The 19,980-nt window shown below is 52.8% G+C and overlaps 2 protein-coding genes across 10 annotated transcripts; one reads left to right on the forward strand and one right to left on the reverse strand.

Annotated features, from left to right (window-relative positions):
- Positions 1-112: 112 nt before the first annotated feature.
- On the reverse strand, positions 113-13,748 carry Eef1d (eukaryotic translation elongation factor 1 delta). 9 transcript variants are annotated; one of them, XM_013145713.3, is made up of 10 exons: positions 9,740-9,854; positions 6,842-7,941; positions 5,082-5,202; positions 4,401-4,472; positions 2,245-2,301; positions 1,818-1,917; positions 1,643-1,743; positions 1,104-1,322; positions 352-546; positions 113-211 (listed from the first exon to the last, which is right to left on the reverse strand). In XM_013145713.3, the coding sequence occupies exons 2-10, from the start codon at positions 7,939-7,941 to the stop codon at positions 173-175; spliced, it is 2,004 nt and encodes a 667-aa protein (XP_013001167.2). In that variant the 5' UTR covers positions 9,740-9,854; the 3' UTR covers positions 113-172. The 9 variants fall into 9 exon arrangements, with proteins under 9 accessions (XP_013001167.2, XP_013001169.1, XP_013001170.1 ...); XM_013145715.2 differs by lacking the exons at positions 6,842-7,941; positions 9,740-9,854 and adding an exon at positions 13,578-13,748; XM_013145716.3 differs by lacking the exons at positions 6,842-7,941; positions 9,740-9,854 and adding an exon at positions 13,582-13,723.
- A 160-nt stretch (positions 13,749-13,908) lies between these two features.
- Positions 13,909-19,475, forward strand: Tigd5 (tigger transposable element derived 5). Its single transcript, XM_023562350.2, has one exon. It carries the CDS (start codon positions 14,127-14,129, stop codon positions 16,062-16,064), a length of 1,938 nt encoding a protein of 645 aa, XP_023418118.1. The 5' UTR covers positions 13,909-14,126; the 3' UTR covers positions 16,065-19,475.
- The last annotated feature ends 505 nt before the right edge of the window (positions 19,476-19,980 follow it).

Consider the following 19,980-nt stretch of genomic DNA (forward strand, 5'->3'; position numbering starts at 1 on the left):
CAGGACCACAAGAGTGGTAATATAGAAATGGGGGCACAGCATTGGCCTGGGACAGGAATGGCCTGGGAACTGGCAGAGCACTCCCCACCCAGTAATAAGACAAGAGCCAGAATGCAGAGTCTCAGTTTTTTTTATCTTGGCAGGGCCTCTCTTGCAACATGCACACATGGCTTCAGATCTTGTTGAAAGCTGCAATGTCCACACTTTGCACCTGTGAAAATAGAGGCAGTGTGTTAGCACAGGACAGTTTCTAAGCTCCCCACTACAGGTATGAAGTGACAGGTACAGAAGTGGGACCCTAAGGTCAGCCATTCTCCTATCTCACCCATTCATGCCACATGGTCTACTCACATGCTCCTCAAACTTGGTGATCTCCTCTTCTAGCAAGTCAGTGCCGACCTTGTCATCCTCTACCACACACTGGATTTGCAGCTTGCGAATGCCGTAACCCACAGGCACCAGCTTGGAGCCACCCCAGAGTAGCCCATCCAGCTGGACAGAGCGCACGCAGGCCTCCAACTTGGCCATGTCAGTCTCATCATCCCACTGAGGGGTAGGGGTGGGAGGAGAGACAAAGCCACCTTAGAAGCCTTCGGGACGCCAGAGTAGATACTCCCCTCAAAAACATTACAAACTGACACATGTCCTGCCCAATCTGTTCCTAACAAGATTTGTATTGCAATACACTGCATTGTATTGTATTGTATGGTATTTTGAGACAGGGTCTCACTATGTAGTTCAGACTGGCCCTGAACTCACTTTGTAGCCCAGCATGGTCTTGAACTTGTAACAATGCTCCTTCCTCAGCCACCCAAGTGCTGGGATTATAGGCACGTGCCACCATGCCTGGCTCTAATTTAAGATTTTTTTCATATCGTTTTTTTTTTTTATCGGTACTGGGGATCGAACTCACTATCATGTGCTTGCAAGGCAGGCACTTATGCCACTGAGCTAAATCCCCAGCCCCTTAACTTGACTTCCCACTAGGATCCAAGAAGGCAGGGGAGTCAGAAGCTAAACTTCTGTGTGGGCTACATAGCAACCCCCACTTCATGAAGATTAAGTAACTCCAGGCATCCCCAAGGCAGATGTCCCTAACTCACAGGTTTGACATCCAGGAGGATGGAGGACTTGGCCACCAGTGAGGGCTTCTTGGCTTTCTTTTCTGCATATTGCTTTAGTCTCTCCTCCCGCAGACGGGCCGCCTCCTTGTCCTCCTCCTCATCGCTGCCAAACAGGTCAATGTCATTGTCCTCGTCGTCCTCTGCTGGTGTGGCCATTTTCTTGGTTGGGGGCTCCATTTGGCGCATGGGAGACACGTGCTGCCATAGGTGAGGGGAAGCTGAAACCCACCCAGGTCTAGAGAAGCCTACAAGAGACAGCCCCCAGGACACGGGCTATGGCTCCCACAAATAGCTCCCAGGGAAAAATGTAGGCATCACTGTTAATCCTTATGGTCCTTAGCTCCTTCCTGCTGCTGGGGAAAGCCCACATGACATGGAAGTGGAGCCCAGGGATAGAGCTCAGTTGGCCCAGTGCTGGCTTGGCAAGTGTGAGGTTTTGAGTCCAACTCCCAGTACCCTTCCCCGAAGTGGAAGCTAGGGGACCACATTCCTCTGAAGCATCAGTGGGAGGTGCTTACCTGGGTTTGTGGGGCTATAGCTCGATGGATGGGTGAGCTCTTCTCCAGGGAGTTCAGCCGGGCCTCCAGCCTGGAGATGGCCTGCTGCAGATCCTGCACCACTGTAGATGCAAGAAGCACAGTGATCAGAGGGTAGGGGCTGGGGTTCCACCCTATGTCAGGCCCAGGGACTCACCGCTTCGCAGATTCTGGTTCTCTACTTCCAGGTTAGCAATTCGGACAACAAGCTCACTGTGGTCTCCACCAGGCCCACTGGAAGCCCCAGGGCCTGAACTCTGCAAGACAGAGTGAGGGAAGACTCAGGCCCCCAAGGCTGCTTCTTGGTCCCTTCATTTATGGCTATTCAGAAGCGGAGCCCAGCGACTCTAGCAGATCCCTTACTGTATTCAGGACTGCTGGAGCCTCAAGTCAAGAAGGAAGATGCCAAGGGAAGACAGGACATCCTCTTGCTAGGGCCCAGCCCATCGTAACAGTGGTGAAGACTTGTTGACCTCAAGGACAATGGCTGTACAGACTGTGCCCACAATTTCAGCCAACACAGGACAAGAAGCAAGGGGGTCTGGGGTAACCCAAACACACAGGCAGCGTGCAGTAGGACTTACAGTCCCAAGGGCAGCCTGGCTCAGGGTCTCAGAGGGGTCAGGTAACACTTCCTTGAGCTGGAAATGGGAAGGTAGAGCAGTTGAAGGGCAAGTGGGGAAGGAACTGGCAAACAACATGTAGGTTCCCTGCCACCTGGCTCCTGAGCTAGCTGCTGATGGTTCTGGGCAAGCTGCGCTTTCAAGGCTAGCCCAGGTTCCCAGCCCATCTAGATATTACAGTATTTAGGGAGGTTTTTAGAAGTTGTTTGGCTGAGGAAAGGCTGCACTTGGATGCAAAGGTCATAGCCCAATCTCTTGTGGCAGCCCCTTCTACCCTTGGCTTCCCCCTCTGTAGATGGAGTCGAGGCACCTGCTCAGATGCAGAACTCACTCTGCAACAGGCAGCAGATACACAGACCTTTTCCCACTGTAAGGCATAATGGCCTCAGGCCTGGGGACCTCCTGTCCTGTCCCCGAGCATCCTCTTTCATGTGTCTGATATAGGAGCCAGCCTGGCATAACAGAGTGCTTCAGGAAGCTCACCTGTCAGCTACTAGCCCAAGTGAAAAAGATCAGGATTGGCAGGCATGTGTGAATGGAGGCTAGGCATGAGTGCCTTGGCTGCCTTTTCAGGGCAGGGAGAGGGGTTTTGCCCCAGAAAATAGTGCCTTCCCTAGAGCTAGAGTTAGGAGCAGCTAGGTCAGTGAGCCTGGGGCCTTGCCCATCCCATAGTAGGCCTAGGGACAAAGAAAAGGTTCCCACTAGCTGAGGCATTAAAGTCACTTAAGGAGAAAAATGTCACCAAGGGACCTGAAAAGGATCTGGCTTCCAAATCTCCAAATAGCCAGGGCTAGCCCAACATAGCCAGGGTAGGATCAATTCCTGTAGCCCCAGGATTACAGAGCCTAACCTGGTTCTGGGCACTAGATCTTAGCTAGAAAAAGGATGACAGAGAAGCCAAAGAACCTGACGATGATGGGTACCTGGTGACCTCAGGGGCACTCCACACAAAATCTTTAAACCCAGCTAGGCATGGTGGTACATGCCCATAACCTCAGCTACTTGGAAAGTGGAGGAGGATTTAACCCAGTACAGAAGGGGAGGGGAGGAAGAAGAAGTAGAAAAAGAGGAGAAAGAGAAAGAGGAGGAAGAGGAGGAGGAAGAGGAAGAAAAAGACAACGATGAGAACTCAGCTGGAACTTGGATTTTAGTCTCATGAGACCCACTGTGGACTTCTGACATCAGAATGCATAGATGAGTTTCTGTGTTGTCTATTTTGGGAGGGCAGGGTTTGAAGACAGGGCCTTGCTATGAAGTCTAAGCTGGAACTGAACTCACTGTGTAGGCCAGGCTGACTTCAAACTCGAAGCAATCCTCCTGCCTTAGCCTCCCAAATGCTGGATTATAGGCGTGAGCTACTACAACTGGCTTTTGTGCAGTTTTAGTATGAAGCTTGTGGTGATATGCTGTAGCAGTCAACAGGAAACTAACACTTGGCCCTCAAGGCCAGAATACCATCACTGACCCAGAGAGAAAACAGATCGTGACTCCCCTGGTGTCTGGACAGCAGTTCTGCCCTCCATCTAAAGGGTATACCTTTCCCTAGCCAGCCATTCAGGCCGCAGAGGGTAGCCATTATCATTCCCTAAGCCTGTAACCCAGGACCCAAGGAGGACCACAGGGCCACTTTGTAGGCTTCAAGCCTACAGTGGTACCAACACTATGATCTGAATTCACACACCTTGTGGAATGACCACCCCTTCCCCTGGCAAGGTCTGCCCTAAGGAAGGAAGGGCTGGGCAGACACACAGGCTTCTTCAATGGGAGGCAAGCAGGAAGAACAGGCCTTCAACGAGTGTCCCTGCAGTGTGCACCCTGCAGAACAGTATGCCTCAGCCCCTAAGTCCATGAGTGACACCACACAAGTGGCCAGGGTGACCATTGGCAAGCAAGCGAGACATGGAAAGGATGAAAAAGCAAGACTATCTTCTGTGGCATCTGAGTTTAGATTCAGCCTGGGCACTTGGTGTCTTGTAAGAATAATGCAAGGCATACTGTAACCTATCTGCTCCACAGGGCCAAAATGGTCAGCAAAACTGAGGTGTGTGTGAGGGGGCAAATCAGACCTGCTGTTCAGCCACGCACAAGCCCATGGGTATATGGCTGTGGGTACTCACTCCAGCCAGGGATTTCTGGATGTTTTCTCTAGCTCTTGCAATGTCACGGAGGATTACGCTGGCACCATTCTCCTGAAGACAGTGCAGAAAGAACCAGTGTTTATTCATTGTTGTTAAAAAAAATAAATAAAAAATAAAACTACACACACAAAAAAACCTTCACTCAGAACAAGAGAGTACTGGCTGGTTGTAGTGGCACATGCCTATAATCTCAGCAGTAGGGATGCTGAGGCAGGAGGACCAATGCAAGTTCAAAGCCCGCCTGGACTACATGGTGAATTCAAGGGCAACCTAAACTACATAATAAAATCCTATCTCAAAACAAAACAAAACCAAAGAGAGCACTGCACAGAATGAAAGCTCTATAGAAATGCGACAAGAGTGCTCAAAGCCAGGACTGCAGATCCTGATGTGGGCAGTCTGCAGGTGGACTACTTGCATAGGCCTAGCCTGCACCAGAAAGACACCTGTCTGTTCCTGGCCCATGCATCTGGACAGAAAGAAAGCTAAGATTAGTAAGCGCCCCATAGCCAGCCAAGGCACCACTCCCAGCACTGTACAAAAAGCCACCTGATTCATCATATCTTTGTTCACCAAGTAAGGCTGATCTCTTTCCCTTGTGCGCCACAGCCATTCTTGGTGGCAGGAGAGCCACCCAGCAGCACCAAGCATAGCCCTTACCTGGCAAGAGGCACCAGCCACAGGCCCATTCATCTGCTCATAGAATTTCCTTTCTGCATCATCGTACTTGAACTTGTCGAACCAGATTTTCTCGTGTACTAGGAAGTTTGTAGCCATTTTTCTGGTGAGAGGAGAAGCTAGTCAGCAAGGCTCAGAAAACAAGGTCCCAGAAGCCCCTCTCCCTATAGGTCCCAATTGTGGCCCACTCTGTCCTGCTGCTGAGGCACACCACCCTATAACTGATACCAACTCTGTGCCAGTCCAGTCCTGCTGGCTTTGGATACCCCTTGCCCACCCTATGACAAAGATTCCAGGCCCTCAAGGCAACAGGAGTGGTTCTTAGCATGACACCAAGCCTAAAGCATCCCGTGTTTGAGTGATGATGCCACCACCCATTACCCATTCATATCCTCCTGCTCCCAGCAAACTCCCTCTAAGGCTTAGGGAGGAGCCCCAAGTCACACCTCCAAATCCATTTCAAGTTTGGCCCCAAAACCTCTGGGGCCGCTGAGAGCTTTCCTTTTCAACCATAGTTAAACATGTAGCTACAGCTTGAGCCTAGAAATATCTAAAGAATGAAGCTGCCTCTAACCAAGCCAAGAAAGAAGGGATTTGCAACAATGTAAACAAAGTATTGGACTGACAAACAATAAACCATTGTTCTTCAACAAGTACTTATTTCTGTTTTGCTTACTAAGAGGAAATAATGAACAGAAATAATAAAAGCTGTTTTGGGTCTAGAGACCAAGAAATTTGATAAACACTTAACAGTGTCCAACAGGCTACACCCATAGACCAAGGCTAGCCCAGCGACTGTAAACTAGACCACATGGCACAGCCCCACCCATGACATTCACTCTTTGGCCCGGCCAGATATTCCTGCTGTTCCACCAAATCCAAGACAGACCCAATCCCCTTCTGCTATGACTAGACCTCACTAAGTATCCCCTTGCAACAAGAGAAATGGAGCCCTCACACTCCTCTGCTCCCCTCCCAAGAGTGCTAGGTGAGGAATCAAACTACCTGAATGTTGGAACAAGTAGCTGGCAAGCAGAATTGGCACCTCTACAATGGGGTCCCACCCCCATCCCCATACCAAGGCCTCATCACACTGGCAAACACAGACCCACCCCTCCCCAGGTGTCAGGGGCCAAGGCTGGCATCACTGCCCCAGAGGCCCCTGCGATGCTGCTTGGAACCCTCCGAGTCCTTCTCTGACCATTTCTATCCCCTCCATTTTCCCAGGCCCAGCTGTCTGGGGGTGGAGTAGATGCTGTCCTGGACCTTCAGGCCATTGGCCTCTAAAAACCACGGCTGGAGCTTCATCTACCTGTCTTTGAGCAGGGCCTCTTGCAGACCTAAGCTGAAAGCAAGTCTCTTTCCCTAAGGTCCTTCAGACAGGGGCTGCTGGACTGATAACCACCACACCTTGGAGGTGGACATGACAAGCCAAACACAACTTACACATTTCACCCTGAGGCAGCTCAGGAACCAGCTGCATAGTTTCATACCTGCCCTGGGGGCAACCCTGTCCTTTTAACACCTTAGCCAGAAGCCACTCTAGGGTTGCCTAGCCAAAAGGAGACCCTATGAAGGTCAGAAGGACTCTCTACCCTGAGTTAACTCTCCCTCCCAATAGCTCAGAATTCTGTGACCCCTTGCACTCATTTTAGCAGGTTCTCAGGTCTGAGATTCCCCACCAAGGATACAGTGTTCCCATTGCTGGCCAAGTTGGACGCCCACCCATGTATTTTTCCTACTTGGGTCTCAGGCTGGACATGGATGGGCCAGAACGGAGCCCAGGACGGTGACTCAGAGAGGCAGCTTCGAGGCACCAAGCCATGCGCAGAGCCTCAGTGGTGTGGTGGCGGCACTCAGCTCGGTCGTAGGTAGGCTTGCTAAGCCAAGGGGCTTCCGCATCCTTGTGTAGAAAGTACCAGTAGGGCAAGGCAGAGGAGGCCTCCCTGTCGGCACGACGTGGCCCAGCCCGCTTGCTTCCTATGGTATTGTTACGGGCTCGCCGATCTCTGCGGCCCTGCCGAGCTCCCTCTGCCTGGGATGCCCGCTCCTGCAGGCGCACCTTCCCTGGAGGGTGGCCGTCAAACAGGGCCTCATAGAAGCCCCGCTCTGCAGCATCGTACTGGGGCTTCTCCAGCCACACTTCTCTCACCAGTGCTTGCAGGCTGCCCAGAGTGGGCTGACCATTGGCTGGCGTGCTAGGCTGGCAGGCTAGGGCCAGACTGAGGTTGGCAATCCGTGAGCTAGTATCAGGAGCTTCCTGCCTGTGGCTCCCCTGTGCAGCCAGCAGCAAGGCCTGTGACCACTCCACAAAAGCCCGCTCAGCCTGGTCAAAGGAAGATTTGTTGACCCAGATGCCCCAGGTCACATGGTGGCAGGCCACAAGGGTTCCATGTGTGCAGGGACCTCGGGGGGCCAGGGCAGATGGCTGTGTGACCTGGGCAGCTGAGTCAGCCAGTCTCTGGCGGTAGGAGCTTTCTGCCTGGTCGAAGAGTGGCTTTTCCAGCCACACACTGTCAGCTGATAGGCCCACAAAGGCCAAGTCTGCCTGGCCAAGCCAGCCCTTGGGAGAACGCTTCCTCTTCTTCTGTAGGGGCTTCTTGCCCTCAAGGCTCTTCCTAAGATCGTTCCTGCTGCTGGTGTCAGGGGCCTCTGCCTCATCAGCATCCTCAGTGTCCTCCTGCTCAGGCCCATTCACAGCAGGCACCTCAGCCAGAGGCTCCTGGGCAGAGGTGGTGGCTTGTGTGGCCTCATGCTTGTGGAAGCGCCGTTCAGCTTCCTCATACTTGTGCTTGTCCTCCCACATGGTCTCCAGGGCACAAGAGGCCTTCCCGCTCCTCATCTTCGCGCGCAGCATTAAAAAGCAAGCACAAGAAGGCAGTTGCAACAGAGCAGAGGCACCTGCCTCCCGCGCCCTCCTGGGTCTGACAGGTAGGGTGGGTAGGGAGGCCCCCCGGGGGCTCCATGAGGTAACATGCAAGGGCTCAAGGCAATCCACTGGGGAACTTTCAAGTATAATAACATACATATTTATATTTTTCTATATTTCAACTACAAAAGTTGCTTTTGCTAACCAGAGAGCACTAAATCCAACTGCCACAGAAACCTTTTCCCATGGATCTCCAGGTAGGGCTGCCAGATAAAACAGAAACAGGCTGTGCTCAGATCTGATTCACTATAAACCATCAGTTTTCTAATGTGAGTATACCCATAAATTTTTCTTTTTGTTTTTTGCCCTGGAAATTAAACCCAGGACTTTTGCACTGAGCTACAACTCTCACCTTTTAAAATTTGAGACAAGGTCTAGTTAAATTCCCCAGGCAGGACTGGAACTTGCCATCCTCCCACCTCAGCCTCCCACTGTGCTGAGATTATAAGCATGCACTACTGTGGCCAGCTCCCTTGTAATTTTTGAGACTTATTCATACTAGGAAATTACTCATCACATCTGAAATTAACTATGATGAGATTTCCTGTAGTTCTTTATATGCTAAGCCTGGCCATCTCCCTGGGACAGCTGGCTGCTCTCCCATTTCACAGAAAGGCATCTACGGCTGCCCAAGAGCCTGTCACTGTATGGGACCTGCACTACCACGGACATATCACCAATCTGCACACAGCAGTGCTCTTGCCATAGCAGGAAGGGCAGATGGGCAGGAGCAGAGGTTGAACGCTCATCCTTAAAAGCAATCTCAGTAGGAAACATCAGGGAGGATGCTGGTGACTTTCCCAAAAGTGAAAAAGTCTCAATCGAGCTCCTGGTTAAGTTGTTGCCCCTCAACAGGAGGTGATGAACCCACTCCCTTGAGTCCACCTGAACTAAGGGTCCTGGGATCCCAAGGAAGTTATATCCCACTTGCAATAACCTGTAGACAAGGACTTGCCTTCAGAACCCGGACACAGGAACCCTTTGCCTTAGGTATCTGCTGCCCCACACAAGACAAGGGTTGCAGGTCTGAAACATGAACCAGAGATATAAAGGAGCTCCTGCAGTTACTGCCTGTGTCCAGGTGTGCGGACACAGCAAGAGAATCCCCAGAGATTCTGCCAGGGTTGGAGCTGCTCTAAGGATGCAAAGAAATGCCACCCTAGTTCCTGCTTCAACAGGATGCTACGAGGATTCCTTTGGGCGAGGCTCAACTAATAGTGCCCAGAAGCCGACTGGTGGGGGTGCTATCACTCTGCTCTGGGCACAGGGTGCAGCATACAGGAAGGCAGACCCATTAGGCCTTTGGGGATATGGGAGCCCTCACCAGAAAGTGGACAGCGTTCTGCCTTTGGTTGGACAGAAAACCTTCACACCACTGTCTAGGACCCTTCCCAGTATTCATCCCTGACAAAACCAAGCCTTCACTCCCATCACCCATAAATTAGCTGTCTAAATTCTTCCCGTGCAGGGTACCTTGGGAAGCTCTACCTATCACATTTGGAAGCCCACCTCCAAGGAAGAGCTGAGACTCTCTAAGGGCAGCTTGTTAAGCCCTCTCCACAGCAAAGAACCAGGGCCTCAAGCCACAGAGGCCCAGAGCAAAGAGGTCCCTGGAATACCCTTTTCTTACCAAGGCTGGGCTGCTGGGGCAGAGGTAGGACTGGGGTTGGGAGCAGAAGCCCAGAAGGCAAGGCATTGTGACATCACTCACTGTTGTCAATATGGCAGCAGGACTTGTCTACCCAACAGCTTCCCTGGTACCAAGTTTCCATGGACTCATCAGCTGCTCTGTTCCCACAAAAGGGTAGGCTGAGCTGACCTCAGACCCTTCAGCAGCCCCTAGAAACAATACCCTGTCAGTGACTTTCAGATCAAGCTCCAGGGGGCCTTCCCTGAGAGCAGGAACAGCAGATCAGGAAAAAAGCTACCACCACTGTGCCCACCAAAGGACAAGGCCATTGTATTCTCAGGTGACATCTTCATGTGGGGCTAACACTTCCCTAAAGGGCCACATGCTGGTTCACCTGGCACCAGCCCAGGATGCTGCTCAAGACTATATTAATTCTCCCCCATAAAGGCCAATTCCTCAAAGGCAGCAGGGCCTCTCCTGCAGGCAAAGCAATGGCTAGGGGTTCCTTGGCTTGGGTAAAAGGAGATACAACACATTAGGCATAGTACTTACTTTTGCTTTGGCTTCCTAGGAAAGCATGAAGGAGAAGCAGCAAGGTTAGAGCAGTAGGAAAGACCAGTCACATAAGATAATAGCTCAAGCAACCAAGGACAGTGCCTGGCCATCTAGAGGTTCTTGTGGAAGCAGTGTACAGCAGAGTAAGCGTTCAACAGACCACAACCATCAAAATCCCAGGTGGCCACCAAGTCTATATGCTTAAGGTTACTCCATGATCCCTTATAGCATAGCTCTTGGGGGTGTCCTGTAAGCTGAGCCCAAGCATGTCCTGGGGGCCATATAGGTACCATGACTGGAGCTACCCTCTCTCATCCTGTCCTGGGACAACAAGGAGTCCATCTCCTATACTGGCATTTAGTCCAGAAGGCTAGAGGGGCCTAAAAGATGATAAAAGAAGCCAGGCAGGCAGGGCTGCTACCACAGCACTCCAACAAAAGCAGGACAGGGTCCTCTCATTTTCATTTTTCCATGTGCACAAAAGGACAGGACCTTCAGCCTGACTGCACCCAGGCCTGACAATCTAGGGTCAAATGCTGCCCTGGAGGATACATGGATGCAAGCCCACAGCTATCTGGCAGGAACAGCCTTAAGGCAGGAAGCAATGAGCTTCAACAGATCAACCACACATTCCTACACATGGTTAACCTTTTTTTCCTTGATCCTTATTCAGGCAGCATCAAGAGCTTGCTGCAGGGAGAATGGAGGATGAGGAAGAGTGAGGACATAGAGGAAGTGGCCTGAACAGCCTCTGCTCCACTCCTAGACACTGTCACAATCTAGCCATCAAGACCTCAACCACTCCTGGGGTACAGGCAGCTGAGGCTGCAGACAAGGCCCAGTGAACAGCTGGTCCAGGTGAAGATGCCCAACATAATTTTGTGGGGCCACCCAGTCCATGACCTATACAGGCAGCACTCATTAGAGGCAGTGAAAAGTGTACAGTTTTTGCGGCCAGGCACATCTAAGGTGGGAGGCTTGGGAATACAGGGTCCTTGTGACCTCTGCTGAGACTCCTTGCCAAGAATACTTCTGATTGAAGGACATGACCTGATACAGCTGTACCTACTATAGTGCAAGGGCACAGAGGTCTCCATGCATGGTGAAAATGATTATGTTTTCCAGAAGAGCTGGCTCCTGGGGTTTCTCCACACTTTTCATGACTTCGATGTGCCTCAAGCAATCTGTGCCCAAGATATGCACCCACATCAAAGACTGCCCAGCCTTGGGTTGGGGATTTAGCTCAGTGGCATAAGTGCCTGCCTGGCAAGTGCAAGGTCATGAATTTGATTCCCGGCACCAAAAAAAAAAAATGCCCAGCCTCCAGAGGAAGGGAAATATGTAAGGTGTACAGGAAAACAGTCTGCCAGCCAGCACAACCTGTGCACCCACCTCAGCAGCATTCCCTCTGGGCTTACCTGGCCTGAGTCTGTGGACCAGATGCTGCCCACTAGAACTTTCTATGTGTTTAGCATCCAGCTGTGTTCCTGCCTGACCCGATATTCCAGCCCTGTATGGGAACACTAACCTGTGCTATAGCAGGAAGGGGGTCTCATGTTCCTCCAGACTCAGAGGCTAACACTGTAACTGCCCAAGCCACTGCATCCCAGGTTCAGCAAGCCCCAGAAATCTGACTCAAATGACAAGGCTCATCAGTTCTGTTTCTTTCTCAGCACCAGATACCTGCCTTGATCCACCAGCCCAATGCAGCCATGGAGCCCGCTGGTTAATTCCTACTTTATTAACTCTTCTTGGTATGCTTGACAACACCTATGCTAGCCCTCACACCTAGCTGGAGTCAGGAGTATAACATTTTACATAGGGAGAAAACTAAGACTAAGTACATGACCACAGAAAGTCATCAAGTCAGTGAGGTGAGGGGCTAGAGATGCACAGCATGTTCCAACACCTGTCCTTCACAGGTTTATCTCACTTCCTCCAAATTCCAATAGAATCCTGGTACAGGACAGGGCCCACAAATGATCAATGCCAGCAATCCAGAGGTACTTTCTTTTTGGTATGGTATTGAGGTTTGAACACAGAGCAGTCCCAACTGACCTACAAACCCAATTTGTTTTGTTTTTAAATTTTGGGACAGAGTTTCACTAGGTTGCCAGGCTGGGTTTGAACTTGCAATTCTTCTGCTTCAGCTTTCCAGATTCCTGGTTTACAATCATGTGCCATCATGCCTGGCTTCAGAGGTAAGCCCTGTAGCCTCACTCAGTTTGGCTGGGTCCTGCATCAGGCTCCTCCAGGAAGGGTAGGAAACCATCCAGTACACATCCCAGGCAACAGCACCAGAGGTCCTTTTGCATACACTTCAACTACTACTTTTGACATCTCCCACCCTCAGCATCCTACCAGGTGATGCATCAGTCCCCCGTAACTCATGAGGAAGCAGAAGCCAGTGCTGAACTGGCCACCAAATAGCCTGGGAGGAACCTGCCCTCCCTTGAGATCTCCCTTCTCTTCCAGGCAGATCATGGACTCTACTGCTCCCATGAGACTGGTTCAGGGCCCGGAAAGCCCCTGCAAAGTAGTTCTAGGAGCCTGGCTGGGGCTGAGGTCCTGTGCCAGGCTCTTGGTGAGAAAGCATTTTTCTCAGGTGACACTTGGGGACTCCTGTCACATCAGCCATTTGCCCTTTCAAAGTGTATCAGCTCCATCCCCCATCTCCAGCACTGGATGGACGCCCAAGAGTATCAGAAAGTGCTAGTGCAACAGATCCATCTCCCTCTGCCTCACAAATACTGTCAGTTCAAGAAGCCCCTTAACCTGTAAAACAGACCACCATAAAAGTCCCTTCCGCTGGGAGGGGGGCGTTAACCGGCTGGCAGGCCTTCATTTCAGGAAGCCGCCACACTTGCTCTTCTCCTTTCTGCTTAGAACCTCTAAAATGCACTCATTTCTTAGCACAAGCTGTCAAGGCTTTTCCCCAGGAGATTCCCGGACCACCTTATTCACGCCCAGAAGAATCTTATTTCGTTTGAACCAGTTCAACACATTCTTCCTTACACTTTCCTGCATTGGTAACCACCTCAGTTCCACGTGGGGTGCACCTGTGTCTGTGCCTACAGTCTGGTAGTCAGTAGTTAATAAACATGTAGGACAAGAAAGTAAAGACTACGGGCCCGAGCGACAGCTGGAGCAGACAAACACTATGCTCTGTAAGAGACGGGAGTCGGCCCCAGCCGACCGCAGGAAGGATTCCAGGCTGGGCTGTTCTGGCGGCCTCGTGTGCGCCAGGCCACACGCCCCACACCCCGGCCCGCCGCCGCCCAGTTATGCTGCCTGAACGGCGCAAAACCCGGTTCCTGGTGTCTCTCCAGCGCGTGCGGCCCTAAGCCGGCGCTGCAGTACTCACACACCAGCCAAGGACGCCACAACCCCGAAGAAGAATCTACAGCGCAGGAGTGCGGAGGAAAGGGCGGGCGCCCGCGCCGCACACGGGAAATAGAGTGGGGCGTACCACGCCCAGCGCCGCGGGGGACGCCGCTTTGAGGTCGCGCCTCTTCGACGTCGACGCTGTCAGCGCAATGCGGTCCATAAACACCAAGACACCAGACCATGGGAAATGACCTTAGAGGCCGCTCTAAAATGGGAGGGTTGGCGCAAGAAGTACAGAATGCGTCCAAAGCCTGTCCAACGCCCCCAACTGTGCGCCAAATAAAGCCAGCCGACCGGGCGGGGCGGGGCCTACAGGCCTTTTGCGCCGCACCGGGACACCACCGCGCAGACGCCTTGGCGCGGGGCGGGGCGAGGCCAGTACGCCTGCGCTGGCCGGGCTAGTGAGACAAAAAGGAGGACCCCCTGGGGGCCCCGCCCTCCAGCTCCGCCCCGAGCGGCCCTAGTGCATGCAGGCGTCAGGTTCCCGCGGCCCCACGACCCCTTGGTCTGCGCTCCTGCTGTCGCCATGTACCCCGTGGATCCCGCAGTCAGCTCGGCCCTGCACCGGGCTCCGCAGTGCGGCCGCCGCCCCCCGCTTGGAGGCCCTGCCGAGGCGCCGCGGCCCCCTGTGCCTGTCCCGGGCTCCGCCGCACGCCCCCAGCCCCTTGCGCCGGTACCGCGGTCCGGCGTGGCGGCAAAGATGGCTTTCCGCAAGGCCTACTCCATCAAGGACAAGCTGCAGGCCATCGAGCGCGTCAAGGGCGGCGAGCGACAAGCCAGCGTGTGCCGCGACTTCGGCGTTCCCGGCGGCACGCTGCGCGGCTGGCTGAAGGACGAGCCTAAGCTGCGCTGGTTCCTGGACCAGCTGGGTGGCGAGGTGGGCACGCAGCGCAAGAAGATGCGACTGGCTAACGAGGAGGAGATCGACCGCGCAGTGTACTCGTGGTTTCTTGCGCTGCATCGGCATGGCGTGCCACTGTCAGGACCACTCATCCAGGCGCAGGCAGAAGCTTTTGCGCGCCAGATCTATGGTCCCGAGTGCACCTTCAAGGCTAGCCATGGCTGGTTCTGGCGCTGGCAGAAGCGCCACGGCATCTCCAGCCAGCGCATCTATGGCGAGGTGGAGCCCCCATTAGCAGGCCCCGTGCCCTGCCCTCCGGTCAAGGCAGAGCCGGCTGAAGCCCCAGGCACTGGCCCCCTGCTGGACCGGGCGCCCGTTGTGCTGTGCCCGGCCGAGGCGGGTTACGGCGACGAGCAGATCTACAACGCCAATGTCACTGGCCTCTACTGGAGGCTGCTTCCGGAGCAGACTGCGCCCTCGGGCGCCGGGGAACCTGGGGCAGGGGGCTGCAGCTGGCGCGCCGACCGAGTGACAGTGCTCTTGGTTGCCAACCTAACTGGCAGTCACAAGCTGAAGCCTCTGGTCATCGGGCAGCTGCCTGACCCGCCCAGTCTGCGCCACCACAACCAAGACAAGTTCCCAGCCTCGTACCGCTATAGCCCCAACGCCTGGCTCAGCCGCCCACTGCTGCGCGGCTGGTTCTTCGAGGAATTCGTTCCAGGCGTCAAGCGCTACCTGCGCCGAAGCTGCCTACAGCAGAAGGCAGTGCTGCTTGTTGCCCATCCGTCGTGCCCCACCTGGGCCACCAGGATGGCCTCTCTGGAGGAGAATGAGGAGACTGCCAGGCGGTGCCGGCCAGAACCCCTCGGGCCACCGGAGGAGCTGCAAACCCCCGATGGCGCTGTGCGGGTGCTCTTCCTATCCAAGGGCAGCAGCCAGACACACATCCCTGCACCTCTGGAACAGGGTGTAGTGGTGGCCTTCAAGCATTTATACAAGAGAGAACTGCTGCGGCTGGCAGTGTCCTGTGCCAGTGGCTCCCCACTGGACTTCATGCGTAGCTTCATGCTCAAAGATATGCTGTATCTGACTGGCCTCTCCTGGGACCTGGTACAGGCAGGCAGCATTGAGCGCTGTTGGCTACTGGGTTTGAGGGCTGCCTTTGAACCTGGGCAGCAGCCAGCCTACCAAGCTGAGGAAGCTGCAGAGCACAGCAGGTTGCTCAGTGACCTCACACATCTGGCAGCACTGGCTTACAAGCACCTGGCACCAGAAGAGGTGGCCGAGTGGCTGCACCTAGATGATGATGGGGGCCTCCCTGATGGCTACAGAGAGGAGGTGGGCCCTGCATCGGCCCCTGCAGCTCCACCATCCCCAGCCAGTCTGCCCTCTAGCATGGGAGGTGGAGAGGAAGAGGAAGAGGCTACTGAGCATGAAGGGGTATTGGTGCCTACTGCAGGGGAGGCCATCTGGGGACTAGAAACAGCTCTTCGGTGGCTAGAGAGCCAGGACCCCAGGGAGGTGGGGCCATTGAGGTTGGTGCAGCTTCGATCACTCATCAGCATGGCCCGGAGGCTGGGAGGGATTGGGCCCTCCCCAGCGGCTCCTGATGATGGTGTGTGACCACGCCAGCCTAGTAACCTTTTCCTGCTGCAATCTCCCAACTTGCCTGGGATGGCCCACCCCATGGGTTCAAAGAACAAGGGTCCCAGCCCAGCTTGGGCTCTGTTGGTAAAGGGTCATCCTGCTCCAACGGTCTATAGTCTCTTGCGGAGGATTGCTGAACGAGAGCCCTGGCGGATCCTTTTCCCCAGGCAGGACACACATGAGGTTCCCTCCCACACTCTGGGCACATGCTCAGCACCTATCCAAGAACAGTTGACTATGTTCCACCCTGGCCCCTGAGGGGCTCACATCTCTTCTTTCCCCAATCTATCATATGCACTGGATGAGATACCAGTTCTGTCTGTAGTGCTGGTGCTACCTGGTCCCATCATCTTAGTAGGGAAGCACACTACTCAGTTTTTTTTTAAACACATTAAATTTGTGTTTAAAGAGTCTTCAGAAGGGCTTAGGAGAATAGGAGAAAAATAGGGTGGTCTTGGCAGCTTTTGCTATTGATCTGGAAACTGCTCTCCAGCCCCCAGCCCAGACTCACCTGTTTACAGTGAAGTGGGGAAGAAGGATGGAGCCCAGTGCTTCTGAGGTTCTGGATGCAGATTTTTGTTCCACTTGGATTGTTAATCCCTTTAGGAAAAATCCTTTCTGAACAGGGGGTTGGCAAAGACCAATGACAGGACAAACTCCAGTTTCCCATCAGCCACAGACTACTATTGCCTCAGTAACTGGAACCAGCCTCCTGATCTTCCTGGGAGCATTGACAGCATTGGGGACAATCCACAGTGCCTTAATCCCATTCCCTCACCCCCCTATTCTTCCATCTCACCTTCCCACATGTACTTTTCCACCTCCTGATACTGCCAAGGGTGTGGTTGAGAAGCTACTTCTGAGTGGCCCCCTTTGAAAGAAGAAGGAAAAGTTTCAAGTGATTGTTCAGCTCTTAACACCATTTTGACCCTCTAGTTTGGTTTTTTTTTTTTTTTTTTTTTTGTCTTTTTCCTTTTTATCGGTACCGGGGATCGAACTCACAACTGCCTGCTTCCAAGGCAGGCGCTTATGCCGCTGAGCTAAATCCCCAGCCCCGACCCTCTAGTTTGGATCCAAAATCTTGTTAGTGGTCTAGGCGCAAGAGATACCCATGTGTCTTGAAGGGCTTGCCACCTTTGTAGAGATACTGCCCCAAGTCCTTGTTTCAGCAGGAGGTTAGGTCTGAGGAGACTGCATACTCCTAATGCTCTTCCCTTATCCTGACCACGGATGTCCTAGTAGTCTGAGTCTTGAAAACATAGAATTGGTGAGTGTGTGGGGCCTGCATGTATGTTCATAGAAGGGAAGGCCTATGCACCATCTTGGTGGTAGGGTGGGGCTGGGGCATCTCCCAAAAGCAATTTCTATATCCAAGACAAACGATTCCTTGGAGAACCTGCTTCCTCTACCTAAATACACATGCATATCTCAAATCTGAGAACTGAGGAAAGGTATGCAAAGTTTGGAAGCCAGAACTGAGGGTCACCTAGCTGGACTCAGGCAGCAGCCTCTATCTGTACCTGCCAAGACCCATTTGGACTCTCCATATAAGCATCTCTGAATCTTCAGAGGCATGGGCAGTCAGGGCTGGCTGAGGGTCTCTGGTCTAAGCATCTGCAACTAGGCTTAAGGGCAGTTATAGCCCCTAGTCAGCCCAGGAGACTCAGAAGTGCAACTCTGAGAAGTGGGTCTTAGCTACGAGTGGACACATATGCAACCTGGATGGCTCTTTGTTACGCCTTTTGGCCTGGCATATCAGAGCTGCTTGACTGCTTTACCTTTACTGAGGTTTCCATCTCATCTATCTTCTCATTTGCCCTTCCCATTGGCCTGGGTTGGAAAGGCTTGAGTCAGTGTCTTAAGAAATGGTGGGCAGGGGTGGGAGTAGGATGTCTCACTTGTCTCCACCTGTCTCATCTCTCTCATCTGGGCATTCAAGGTCTAGGAGGAGGCTCTGGCCTTTCCCTGGCCCCCTAACAGCCTATCTACAAATAAGGCAGATGTTAGCTCATAGCCAGTGGGTTTGTCCCAGCATTTACTGTGCTGGGAAACCCACCAGAAAGCTCAAAAGGTGAGTAGGGCTGGGAGTTTAGGTCAAAAGTAGAGGGGGCTGGGGATTTAGCTCAGCGGCATAAGTGCCTGCCTTGCAAGCAAGCGGTTGTGAATTCGATCCTTGGTACCGATAAAAATGAAAAAGACAAAAAAAAAAAAAAAAAAAGTAGAGCACCTGCCTAGCATGCAGGAGGGGTTGGGTTCAATTCTCCAAGATACAAACAAAAGGTATCATCGTTACAGGTACCCATTGGTATTCCTGTGGTGCCAAGGCAAGGGTTCCAGTGGCTGAGCTGAGCTGTGGAGAAGGCTGCTCTGCCTGGACACTTGGCCCTGCCATGGATCCCTGAGACACTGGGGCCCTACAAATGGTGCACAGATGGCACATGGGAAACTCAGCTCCATTTGTAGCTCTGTTACTGGTGTGCAGCCACCTCATCTCTCTGAGCTCAGCTCAGTGTCTCTGAAGTAATGGGAACGTTCCAGGATTTGTGGATCCCTGTGGTATGGCAAGAACACATTAGGAGGGCTGTACACTCAGGCCTGCATATCCACCTGGCCTGCTACTCACTGCTGTTCCCTTTTGAGCATTCTGGTTTTGGTTTGCCACGTTTAGTTTGGACTAACACAAGTCAGCAAGAAGGCTGAAGTGGCAGTTCCTTTTGGCAGCTGCTGGCCACTTGCCAGGTACAGGTACCATGCTGGAAACTGGATTTCTTATCTTGAAGGATTTCCCCTGATCCCTGCAAAGCATGTGAGGACCTGGGAAAGGTGGGCAGCTGTCCTCACTAGGCAGCTCTGATCCAGGACCTCTGATGAGACAAGGCAGGTTTCCTCTCTTGGAGGGTCATCAGGGCTCTTGGGCTGGGGAAAGGAGAGCATCAGCACAGAAAAAGTCAAGTACACCACTTGTTGAAGCCACCACTAAGCTGCTGTTTTCAGTTGGGAAAAGATGGCTTGCAATGGTCACAGGCAGCCTTTCCCTCCAGAGGTCTGTGTACTTGGAGAGTGGCCACCTGGGCGTCAGCTGGGCTGCGGATAGAAACATGGTAAAAAAGGATGGGGAGCATCCTCTCTAGGGGCCTGAACCCAATACTATGGAATACCCTACGGGAATTGCCTGTGGGGAACCCAGCTGGGGCCTAGCAGAACCTTGCTGAGTTTGCCCAGGAGTGAGGTTTATCCACCACAATAGCATGTTTTCACAAGGACTGTGGGCTTGTGGGTTCATGCTATGTTGAGGGGCCTTCCTCTAACACTCGACCTTGCTCATAGCCAAGTTCAGATGGCCCATGGTACTTATGTAATAAAGGTGGAATATGTCAACTTCACAAACATCCCTCTTTAAGTCTTCTTTTGTAACTCTGGAATACCCCATAGACTGGTGGGAGCCAAAACTGAACAGTATCATTTAAGAGGTTACCATGACCACATTCTATAGTTTCTACCTTGAAAAGCAGTCATTTAATTTTGATTACCTAAAGGTGAACAGAAGGCCTGGAAAACATGATCACAACTCTGCTCCCACCAAAGTTGACCCTCCTGAGTAACCAAGTCTTTGTCCTGGATCATCACCAGCTGGGCCTAGGACTCCATTGCAGCCTGCTCAAGGCCAAGACTGGGCAATAGAGTAGTCTTCTCCTAATCTGACTACCCTGGTCACAGTGAGAAATAGGTATTGGCTCAGTTTCAGCAATTCTGGTAGATAAGCCTTTATATCAGTGTGGATGCAGGCAGGCTGCCTCACACCCTGGGTCCCTAGACCAGGCTTTGTATGCCCTTGAGTGACATCAGGATGCAGGAAAACTGGCAGTCCCTTATCTGTGTAAACTCAGGTGAT

The sequence above is a fragment of the Cavia porcellus genome, unplaced genomic scaffold (genome assembly GCF_034190915.1).
Source record: "Cavia porcellus strain 051 isolate PalLab524CR breed Dunkin Hartley unplaced genomic scaffold, mCavPor4.1 scaffold_19, whole genome shotgun sequence".
In the NCBI taxonomy this organism is placed as follows: domain Eukaryota; kingdom Metazoa; phylum Chordata; class Mammalia; order Rodentia; family Caviidae; genus Cavia; species Cavia porcellus.